Below are 12,093 nucleotides of genomic sequence, written 5' to 3' on the forward strand. Positions count from 1 at the left end.
TCCAGTTGTGATACCCAGACTAATACAATGCAGATGTTTTCTTCAGATGTTTTCTGATTTTTTTTCACCCCCAGGAGAATCGTCCAGAAATATGGAATTATTTTATTTCTAGCTATCTTATTATTTTGCTGCTTTTACTTCCTGGTTTCCCACCTCACTTTGCAATGAACAGCGTACAAGATTATAAGGTAAATTCCTTGAATTTTAGCAGACATTATGTAGGGGGAGGTCTGGATAGATCTGTTTCAATACTGCATTTGGTTTGGGCTGTCACATTCTTACAAGGCCATAGCTTGCAGAGTTCAGAGGAGAGAAATCGAAACACTAAAAGGTTTTGAAATTAACCACTCTGAGAAACAGCTAAAAGACCAAGGCACGATCTATCTAGAGAAATAAAACTGAGAGCAGAGGCACAGTGATAGCTGTGTACAAATATGTAACAGGTCAAAGACAGGTACTCTCCTGGTGGAAGAAGGAAGGTTTCATAGAAGAGCGGTTCAATACTATATCAAATTGCAATTATAAAAAGAGTTTGCAGGCAGATCAGATGGACTTTCAGTGTTTCTCAAATGCGGCCACAGCCTCCTGGGCTGTGATTAGAGGAGAGGAGGCAGAGCAGTGGCCGCTCCCCGTCCCTGTTGCTCCTGGATGCCCTGTCTTGGTGTTGGTTGCTGAGGCCAGCAGCAGGGGTGTCCCAGATACCTGGTGCACACTGCTGTAGGAGCAGGGAGCTGATGCATTCCCCACCTTCCCAGGTGCGGTGGGGCTCAGGCTTTGGGCTTCAGCCCTGGCGTGGTGGGGCAGCAGGCTCTGACCGTGGGGCTTCGGGCTCCAGCCCTGCACTCTGGCTGCATGGCGGCAGGCCCCAGGCTCTGGCCACAGGGCTTCAGGCTCTAACCCCCTGCTTTCTCCCCCCAACTCCTCACCCCCATTTCCCCTGGCCCCCGCTGCCTCCCCTGACCCTCTATCCAGAGCTTAATTTGTCCCCAGGCTTGCCTGGGCTGAGTAAATCTGCTATGAAAAGTGGTACCTGTATGTTTGTTCATATCACTTTTCACAATAGACTTAACTTGCTAGCAATAAATAAATTACAATGATTTGGACGTGTATATATGTGCATATTTATTTGATTTGCCTAAAGCTAATTAAGTATTTTAGGAAAATACTTAAAATACTTAAAAATGTGAGGCCACTCTGAGGCCACCAAAAAAATTGTCCTGAGAACCCCTGGACTAGATGACTGACTTAGAGGTGATTATCTACCACTATGAAGGAATCTGTGTTCTGAAGTCTTTCACTGAAAGCAATAGAGTTGTATCAGGGATCTATCTAGCTACCTAGGTACACAATGGCTTCCATCATGGTAGTGTCTGGGAGCCTCCCAAATATATAAAAATAAACATGACAATAACAGTCTCTCTCTCTCTCTCTCCCTCCCCTGTCCTCCCCTCAATCTTCCCAGCCTGTAGGAAAAATAGCATGATTAATGTATAGCTTTCTGTTGGTGTGTGAAGAATACACTGAGGGAATATTAAATCTGCCCGCATGATTCCCTGATGTATCCCTTTATCCATCTACTCTATTGTCCTATGAACACAGCATGCTCATCTAAACTGACACGAGATACATCCCTGGGTTTGCTTTAATGAATGCCAACAATCATAGCAAGACTCTTTGTTCTGGAGCTACCTTGTTAATGTTTTTAGATACTGGTTTTCATTTTTTTATTCTTCATTCACCGGTATTTCAGGGTACACTGTTAAGATATTTCCACTGCCATTGGGACAGGAAGCAAGGAGACAGGGAAAAGAAGCAACTAAAGAAGGAAGGAAGAAACAAATGGGGTGAGAGAGAGAGAAGCGGGGAAAATAGACATGGACAGTGAGGAGGAGGAGAAGAGAGCAGCAATCGCTAGAGAGAGTGAGAAAGGGGAAAGTCCTGTGAATACTCTACAGAGGAAGAAGAAATGGAGATTTGTTTGTACCTTTATTTCCCTGAGCCAACTCAGAACATAAAGTCAACTAATTGGAAGGACTGTTGTTGCTTTTAAAATCTCTCTATAATAATGCCTCTCTTTTTCCTTTCCTTTCCTAGATAAAAGCTCGTTCCCAGCTGCGGGTCTCTGGGCTCTTCCCTTCAGCCTACTGGTGTGGGCAGGCTCTGGTGGATATTCCACTGTACTTGATTCTTCTCTTCTCAATGTTTGGAATTATCTTTGCATTGAGTTACAAAATTTCTATGAGTGCCAGTGACGCTTTTGCCCTGGTAAATCTGATTATTTAGATCACTGAAAAATAATTCACCCTTGAAAACAAGAGAGGGAAATCCAGAAGATAAAGTTTACCCCTCTCTCTCCACCAGGGAAGGGGAGCAATTAAACCAGTCAACTCCTGGCTTCAGAATTCATTTAAATTGTAATCCCTTGTGCCAGTTGGATCTTCAAGTGCCTGCACCCATAGGTCAGAGAAAGGCAAAGGGGCCATTTTTTTGCAGGGCATTCATTTGAAAAGATTCAAATTTGATCCATGGCAAAATTTTGCCATTTCTGCCAGCAAGAATTCTGAATTTGCCCCAGATGCAAAAAATGGATTTCTCAAAATGAAATGAGATTCCTGTTTGTGAAAAAGGTCTTCTGTATTTCTCCTTGCTCTCTCCTCCCCACCTAGTAAAAAGAAAAATTCAAAATGAGCCTACAAGAGATTTCCCAACAAGTTCCTATTATGTATAAGTGTTCCCAGAATTGATGTCTCTGGGAGTTGTCGTCAGCATTGCAATTTCACTTCTAGGGAAACTGTCTAATTCTGTTTTAAGTTACGCCGGTGCAAACCCAGAGTAAGCTCACTGATTTTAGGGATGAAATTCTGGACACAACCAGGTCTGAGAGCAGAACTGTATGTAGGGCAGCAGGTTTTTTCCCTAGCAATAATAATCAAGCAAGGAGGAACATAATACATCCCCAACAAGGAAATGGTCACAGGTTGCTTGTTAAACAGCCACACAGTCTAGCTCAGATGGGGCTATCACCCCACAGGTGCATAAATCTTTGTGCTGTGTTAGGATATAGATATTCAAGCCTGTCTGGCCTATGCTTTAAGAATTTAGGTGTATTCTTATCACTGAGCTAGTTATAGAGGTATAAAAGAGAGAATCAAAATCATTGTCTATCTGTGGAAGGGCCTTCTCTCACTGTGACAGTCTGAGGCCCTGTTTAGTCATATTGAAATAAGACAATCTGGGGCTGTTAGGAAGGTGATCCGATCGATCACCTCCAGAGAAAGGGAAGAGCCTAAAACATGTAAAAGGAAATTTAGTTTGATAGTTTTGTGTCTGGTAAGAACTCGCTTATCAATAGACACAGCTGGAAAACCCTTATGTCTGTATAGATGTAGTTGTGAAATCCTCACTTCTGTATTGTTTTGTATGTTTATTTGCATGGTCTCTGTCTGGTTCTGTAATTGTTAAGCTCTCTAACATGCTGTTTGAGAGGAAAGAGGGTCTAGTGGTTAGAACACTAGCCTTGGAGATGGAAAACCTGCATTCAGTTCCCTGCTCTGCCACAGACATCCTTGTGATCTTGGGAAAGTCACTAAATCTCTCTGTGCCTCAGTTCCCCATCTGTGCACTGGGGATAAGAGCTTTGCCCTGCCTCACAGGGGTGTGGTGAGGATAAATACGTTACAGACTGTGAAGTGCTTTGAGGTCTACTGATGAACAGGGCTATATAAGACCTAAGCATTTTTATTATTTGTTGCTCTATTTTTTTCTTCTTCACCGCATTGTGTCTGAGTTTCCCCTTCTGTAAAATGGAGATAATAAATCTTAGCCTCCTTATAAAAGTACTTTGCACTTAAATTGGAGGGGGGTTTTTTATCCCTTGATCTCAGTATTATTGTCATTTAAATTGAACTAGAGTGCTGCAGTTTTATTTGTTCCTACCAGTTCACTTACCCCTAATAAGACTTTTCCTCTCTATAGTTTACCTGTATTATTGGCTACGGAGCTTCGATGATTCTGTTCGTGTATGTAATTGCCTTCACATTTCGAAAGCGATGCAACAGCTGTGATTTTTGGTCTTTTATCCTCATAGCGGTAAGCAAATGGCTAGATTACGTACAGCATGCTATAAAGTTTACGAAACTGTATTTCAACTTTTGAGCGTTCAGATGATGATACAAGTGGAAACACCCTGTGCAACTCCAAGAAGTAGAAAATGACAGTCATCTTATAATAGAAACAGCTCTGTACCTTTAACTATGATGCACTATTCACATCATTTTCTTCTTTAATATCCTCTCCAATCCTTTCTCTTTTGCTACAGAAGTTTGAAGTGGTTTGTGGTCCCCTACCCAGAATTCCCAACGCTCTCTCGCTCCACATTTTTTGTGGTTGAAAACAGATTTTTTTCCCCTCCAATATTTTGCACAGGGCAAAATCTCATAAGCAAAATCTTTGTTTGTTTGTGTTTTTTCAAATGGAAATACAAAGTATTCAGCGGCGGCTCCAGGAACCAGCGCTCCAAGCGCGTGCCTGGGGCGTCAAGCCGCGAGGGGCGCCCCGCCGGTCCCTGCGAGGGCGGCAGTCAGGCAGCCTTTGGCGGCTTGCCTGCGGGAGGTCCCTGGTCCAGTGGCTTCAGCGGCGAGTACGCCGAAGCCGCGAGACCGGCGGACCTCCTGCAGGCAAGCCGCCGAAGGCCACCTGCCTGCCGTGCTTGGGGCGGCACAAAAGCTAGAGCCGCCCCTGAAAGTATTGTTCTTGTAACTTGCCTTTGTCTGGATCTTGTAAACCACAATCTAAATAACAGCAACAAAAATCCGCCCTCCCCCCCCTCCCCCCGAGGTGGGGGGGAAACTGTACCACTCTGGATCCAAACTTACTATTTCAGAGGCTCAGCGATGCCTCATAAACAAATTTCTTGTCCTGAATAGTGCTGGTTCAAAATTCTCCACTTAAACTGCTTTTTGATGGAAAGTTGGTGATTTGGTGTGTGAAAAGTGTCTGCTTGACAGAGAAAACTTCTATTTTTTGTAGCAGAAAGTGACAGAGACATTTTATAACAGAGACAGTTTTATACCTTGAACTAAACCTGAAAATCAAAAACCTCTGGTTAAAACCTGAAATATTTTGATTCTGAAATGCTGCTACAGTGCCTTATACTTCCATTCTCCTCATGGTCCCAGCTCCCTGGTCAGACTTCGGCTTCTATGATGCACCATGGCCACATGAGCCACCTCCCCTGGACAAGAGGGGAGACCATGGTGTATGAGGGGAGATGTAGTCTGACCAGGGAGCCCAATCTATGGAAGAGAATGGGAGCATGAGGCACCTGAACTACGACTCCCAGGGGGTATTTCAGAATCAGAATATTTTAGTTTATTTGCTGAAAACTTGAAACTTTCCCCAGAGAGGAAGGAAAAATAATCCTGACCAGATCTAGTCTTGAGACATCCTTCTATGTTGGTCTGCAGATTACTGAGTTGTAGCTGAATACACTTCAACTACATTGGTGCCTCTTGCAACCTAAATAAACTTTCCAGAGACACCCTTTTAAGGATTTTGTGTACTGCCAAGGCTAGACATGAGGTGCAAAGGCCCTAGAGAAGATCTTTGGTTTGTACGTCCTGCAGTTCTGAATCTAAAATGGTTCAAACATTACGTCATTGTCATTTTTCTACAAGGTTGGGAAAAGGATCCCTGAGAGATGTTGTTGTTTACAGATATCTGCATATTCACTCTGAACTCTCTAAAAGCCTCATGGTAAAAATAAATAAAAATAAATAAAAAATCAACAAGCTAAGATGTTCACGATCACCAAGCTAATTATGCTGCAACTTAATGGAAGGTTCTTTCCAGGTATTTTATCTACCAGAATATGCCAAAGTATGTAGTGCTGCCAACACTCTTGATTTTATTGGAAGTTTCATAATATTTGGTGTGTTTTCTTAAAGTCCCAGCTGCTGGAGTCATGTGATCACGTGAGACTCTGTTTTAATTCAAAATAAAAGTAAATGTGTAACGCTCACTGTTGTGGAGAAAAGGTTGAAGTGTGGCGTGCGCACGCACACACACACACACACAGCTCAAAAAAACCAGAAGCAAATAAAAAGAATCCAATTTTTAAAAAGTTCTTGATTATTTTTTAGGACCTGATTGGCAGTACGGCTTCTGACCGATAATAGGTGCTGGGGGTAAAAACCAAGGACACTCTAGAGGGCAATGGAGTGACAGAAATGTTCCTTTCTCCCAAATGCCGACTCTAACTCATTGTCCTGACTCCTTCCCATCAACCTTTCTCATATTTGTGTTTTGTATTCAGTATTCATCATCTAATAAGTAAGTTGTGCGATATTCACCATATAACCCAAAATGTAGTGTCATCCAATTCTTGGCAACAGTGAGCAAAGATTGCTTTTTCTTTATCTAGTATGAGTTACCTTCTTGCTTCTTTTTAGGTAATGCTGGTTATCTTCATTATTAATGCCATCACGTGGATCACTTCCAGCGAGGCAATTATCCATTATTTCTTCTCCATTTTGATTCCTGTGTATCCATTAATAGGTGTTGTGATCAGGTCTCTGAAGGTAAACTATTGTACTATGTCACGAAGAAATTAGATGCGTAACTGGCTATGCTTTTTGGAAAAACAAAACAAACCTCATGGTTTCTCAGTGGGAAGCGGGCAGTAACACCCTGGCAAAGAGCTTTGTGGTTTCTCTAAGGCAGAGGTTCTCAAACTGGGATCCGCGAGCTCCATTCAGGTGGTCCGCGGATAGTTCCCTCTAAGGTGCATACCTGGGCAGCCGCACGTGAGAGAATGAAGGGCCACCCACCTAATTAGTGAAGCTGCACAGGCATGGCTCCGCTAACTAGGTGCCTGGACCCTGGAGAAGACGCACATGTAAGGTGAAGTGGTGGCCTTGGGGGGAATAGAGGGTAGGTGGGGAGGGAGTAGTGGGTGAGAAGAGGGAGTGGGGGGATTTGCAATGTGTAGGGCTGCGGTGCCAGAGAAAGAGGTGACTTTCCCCAGCTCCAGGGCTGCGGCTGCCAGGGAGAGATGGCCCTCCTTCCCAGCCCCAGCTCTGTGGCTGCTGTGGTGGGGGAGATACTCCCCTCCTTCCCAGCCCCAGCTCGGGGGCTGCTGTGGTGGGGGAGATACTCCCCTCCTTCCCAGCCCCAGCTCTATGGCTGCTGTGGTGGGGGAGATACTCCCTTCCTTCCCAGCCCCAGCGCAGAGGCTGCCACAGTGGAGGAGAGAGGGCACATCCATTGCATTAGAAAGGTAAGACTACTGATATTAAAATACGAGTTGTGTGCTTTTATTTGTAGAACAAAAAAGCGTTAATTATTATTAAGGGTTTTTTTGATATAGCGCTTTTATCCAAAGTGCTTTACAATAGTTCGCTAACGGTACAAACAACATTTGGAAAGATCATTAAGTGGTCCCGCCGACACCCTCAGCAATTTTCAAGTGGTCCACAAAAAAAATAAGTTTGAGAACCACTGCTCTTAAGGGTTGGATTTTGAAAAGTGTCCTGTGCAATCCCCATAATAAGGCTCTCCTCTTCTTCCTGCTTCTCCCCATAGGTGCTAGGGAGATAAAATTCTTGCATCTGACAGAGCTATTAGTCCTGGAAAGAAGAGTCTGATGATACTTGTATTTGGGGGTGTAACTATTTCCCGAATAGTATTCGGACACCCAGATTCCAACATCTATATTTGCCCTTCCCTACTGTGAGGATTTTGAGTGAAATGACAGAAATGTTCACATAGTTCTGAAATATTTACTGACGTGTTTTCATTCTTCTAAAACTAGATAGTATTATATTAAAGTTTTACAGGATTTCTACTGAATGTATTTTTTCTATCCACAGATTTTTATAGATGAGGATTTCAGTTCTATTGGCAATCAGAGAGACATATTCATATCTGTCGTTGCAGTAAGAAACAATTTGAATCTTGCATTATTACTTTGCAGAGGACACACATTCTAATGTGGTGACTATATATTGCATTTGTATAATTCCCCGCAGCTAGCAAAACGTACATAATGTGACAGATGTTTCATGGTCATATCTGTTGGACTGAGATGGAGAGTTTTCCAATGTAGCCTAATGCTCATTGGCAGGAGAAGTTAGTCCATAAACCCAGGACCTCGTCTGTCACCTTATTAGAGAAGGCTGGATTGATTGAGGCTTTTTACCTATGAGAAAGTGGGACAAGAATATCAGACTCATTCCAGACAGAGTAGAACTTAGACTGGATTTGAGGAGGCAGTTGAGAGACTGCTGGCTAGCACCCAATTACTCAGAAATAATAGTACTGCTCGCCTGAAACAGGCTAGGGAAAACAAAGTAAGCCCCAGATCATGCAGTGAGCTCAGCCTTACCTTTCCCAATTGTGCTTATGCATTTAAAATGTGATTTCTCGACTAGTGTAATCTGTTGTCATTTTATGCATTAGTATTAGTTAATACAAATATGAACTTCTTACACAATTTTACATGCTGTATGCTCCAACAGAGTTGATAAAATTCAACCCAAGTCTGAAGACTAAGTCTCAATGGACTAGATTCTTATTACCATTTACTACATTTCCCCCCATATATTTTGCTCCATTATTACCACCAGTTGTGCTCCAGTGGTGGTAGCAATGGTGAGAAAGCTAGTGGAGACAAGGTGCCAGTGATTACTAACATTTTACCCCCATGTTGTCTCGGCCTGCTCTGAGTTGAGTTCAATGGTATGGCGGCTAAAACACTGGCAACTGACCTATGCCAGTTCCACCACCATTACTACCAGTAATGGGAAGCATTGGGGCGGGGAGGACCTAGGAAAGCACAGCTAAATAACAGGAAGATCATACTTCAATATGGACTATTAAAGCTGAAACATTTTCATTTAATTGTTCTTTAGATCATATCAGAGGTAGCCTTAAAGTTGGGGCACTGCCAGCCCAAGGGCAAGAGGGTTTTATTTTGGCATTTATGCATGAAATACATTAAGATTTGGGAGATGCTCAGATTCTGTGCAAGTGGGGCCAGAGAAGTACCTGTGATGGATCCCTAAGAGGAATAACGAGGTGAAGCAGATCAGGGTGCCAGAGTGAGCAATATGGAATAAATACCCACCTAGATTAGAAAACAGGCAGACACAGGGAGAACTGAATTAAACTCGTCTTTCGTCTCTCACATTAGAATCCTAATAAAGTGAACCTAACATTAACCTAAAGTTAAATTAACATTAAATAACCAGTTAGCAGCTCAGGAGGTAACTAGTACATGAGGAGAAGCCAATCCCTCTTTTAAGGCACTTTACCTAAACTGTAATTAAAATATATCAGATACAATGTTGCTATTTTCATTCATACAACATTGACTATTTCTTCTTTTTTTTTTTCAGCCTTACCTCCACTGTGTAGTTTTCATTTTTCTTCTTCGATGGCTGGAGGTGAAATACGGAAGAGCGGTTATGAGAGAGGATCCGATTTTTAGGTTTGTGTCCACACGTGCCCTTGCATGTGCACATGTGTGCCCCCACACTCAGACTTTTCTTGACAATACATTTTTCCACAGAAAAAGTTGATATTTTCAATTTTTCACATAACATTTTGATATTTTTAAAAATCCATGCATAGTTTCCATAGGGTTCCATGTGATACATTCCCTCCTCCCAAGTATTCTTGCTAGAGAAAAAAAGGAAATTACATACAACACCCCATGTTGTTATTAATTTGTATTGTCGTGCCTACAAGTCACAGTAATGGACCATGACCCCATTGTACTAGGCACAATACAAACACAAAACAAAAAGATAGTCCCTGCCCCAAAGAGAAGTGGGGGTAAGTTTGCAAAGCCACACGTTCAAAGGTTAGGAAAATCCAGTGAATAGATTGCGGGTGCACTTTGATACTGTCTTTATCTACAGGATCATGTACTATTTGTTCTTAACAAACCCTGCCTCATTCAGGGCACAGAATGGACAGTGAATAAGGCAAAGGACTGTAAGAAGAGAGAGGTTGTTCTCTTATATTTCAGCCATTGGTCTGGGACACACGAGTGCTGGGTTTTATTCCTGGCTTCTCCACAGACATACTATATGATTGATGTTGGGCAAGGCTATCATAATCCACATGCAACAAGAGGGCTGAATTAAGTTCGTATGGGCAGCCTTAATTCTGGTATTTCTTAACTTTTTGTGTGCTTGACTTTTTAAATAGCAAATAATAAAAAGCAGAAGTGTTGAACCAAACAGCCATTCGGTCTTGCTGCACTCATAATACATCAGTTGTGAACTAGGACAAAGGATATATTGCTGAGTTTGACTCCTTTGATTGGTAGAATTCCCCTGAGGAAAGAGATCAACAATCAAAATCCTGAAGAACCAGAAGAAGAAGATGAAGATGTGCAAGCTGAAAGGGCAAAGGTTAGGGAAGCAATAGCTTCTGAAAATCAGGAAGAGGTAAAATTTCAAGTTGTCCTTTTCTGTCTGTCTCTTTACTCTTCCTATTGGTAAATTACCCCCTGGGGAACAAATAATAAACATCAATATGGAAATCCAATGTTTCTCCCCTTACATTTTTCTACTTTCCAACTGGAATTAACAGGTATCATCAGACCTGAGAATACAACTTTTAAATAGACTGTAATTCTCTTTTGTTCTCAGGCAATCTAAAATGAATGATCTTTGAAATAAGGATTGTGACCTCTTCTCTTTCAACGTCAAGCACTTTTTTTTGGAGTTGAGCTAATAATTAATAATACATAATAGCTAAGCGGTATGGGCAGGAAAGATGGCCCATGGAAAGGGCATTAGCCTGGGACACAGAAACCAGTTCAGTTTCCTGTTGTGACACAGACTGACCTTAACCAAGTCACTTAGTCTCTCTGGGCCACAGCTCCATAACCGTAAAATGGAGATAATAATATTTTCCTATAAAACAGTAAAGAGGTGTTGTGTGTAGAGTATGAGGCACATGGATACTATGGTAACGGGAGCCATATAGTTACCTAAAATAGTAAAAAGCTATATGGGATTAACATGACTGTCTAGTAGATTTCACCACTGTTGAACTTTTATCTCACCTCTTAGCAATGAAAATTCAACACATTTCAGCAGCAACAAAATATTCAAAGAAAATGTTCTGAATAAAACCTGTATACAGCAACCACACGCAACAGGGAGAACAATTGGACTGTCTTTTATAGTGGGAGGGATTTGTTCTTTATAAATTCTTTCTCATTTCCCTCCTTCCCCAGAAACCAATTATCATTGTCAACGATCTGCGCAAGGAATATAAAGACAAGAAAGCCAGCTCGGTTTTTAAGAAAAGGAAGAAAGCGGCCACTAAAAATGTCTCTTTTTGTGTTAAAAAAGGTTAGAACCCAGGAGTATTTTACTATAGTTATTTTGATGATTGTCTGATTTGAAGGTTACATGTGTAGACCACTCACTCACTGGAACGTCTCAGTTCTAGACAGCCCTCATGGAATTTTTAATGAATGTTATTTGATCACAGGTATGAGCAAAAGGTTTCTCGTTTGTTTTTTCATGGTGAATATGCCTGATGTTCTGTTAGGAAGGGCGAGTCTTACTAAAAATTGATGTATATTCATTCTAGGAGAGGTATTTGGACTACTAGGACCCAATGGAGCTGGTAAAAGCACAACTATCAATATGATTACTGGAGAGACAACACTGACTGCTGGGCAGGTAGGTGAAACGGGTTAGACTTTAAAACCCATTGCTAATCCTAAACAATACATTAAGGGAAACAAAGGGTACTACCTGCAGCGGGATAAGGGGTGACTTGCAGTTCGTGTAAACATACCCGCACTAGCTGTACTCTAGCTAGCTTGTGAAAAATAGCAGTGAGAACAACATGTTGCATACTTCAGCACAGGCTGCCCAAAACAAGTATGTACCTGGGGGAGGAAAGCGGGTGTCCATCGGGGTTGTGCAGTGTACACTAAAGTCCACTTCTATTTCTAGCCTGAGTACAGTTAGTGGGGGTGCATTTCCACAAGCTGCAGGTCACACCCAGGCTGTGATGTAGCTGTGCCCAAAAGGATGTTTGGAATCCAGCCCATAGCCTAGCACG

General features: G+C 42.2%; 1 protein-coding gene across 1 annotated transcript in view; it reads left to right on the forward strand.

Annotated features, from left to right (window-relative positions):
- LOC128847859 (uncharacterized) overlaps nucleotides 1-12,093 on the forward strand; it is a 125,894-nt gene that overhangs the window by 42,146 nt on the left and 71,655 nt on the right. Inside the window, exons 23-31 of the mRNA XM_054047584.1 lie at nucleotides 75-188; nucleotides 2,095-2,265; nucleotides 3,976-4,089; nucleotides 6,450-6,578; nucleotides 7,869-7,934; nucleotides 9,396-9,487; nucleotides 10,334-10,454; nucleotides 11,252-11,369; nucleotides 11,614-11,705. Coding sequence (XP_053903559.1) covers nucleotides 75-188; nucleotides 2,095-2,265; nucleotides 3,976-4,089; nucleotides 6,450-6,578; nucleotides 7,869-7,934; nucleotides 9,396-9,487; nucleotides 10,334-10,454; nucleotides 11,252-11,369; nucleotides 11,614-11,705 — 1,017 coding nt within the window. The remainder of the gene's footprint in view (nucleotides 1-74; nucleotides 189-2,094; nucleotides 2,266-3,975; nucleotides 4,090-6,449; nucleotides 6,579-7,868; nucleotides 7,935-9,395; nucleotides 9,488-10,333; nucleotides 10,455-11,251; nucleotides 11,370-11,613; nucleotides 11,706-12,093) is intronic.

This window comes from Malaclemys terrapin, chromosome 13, assembly GCF_027887155.1.
Source record: "Malaclemys terrapin pileata isolate rMalTer1 chromosome 13, rMalTer1.hap1, whole genome shotgun sequence".
Classification (NCBI taxonomy): domain Eukaryota; kingdom Metazoa; phylum Chordata; order Testudines; family Emydidae; genus Malaclemys; species Malaclemys terrapin.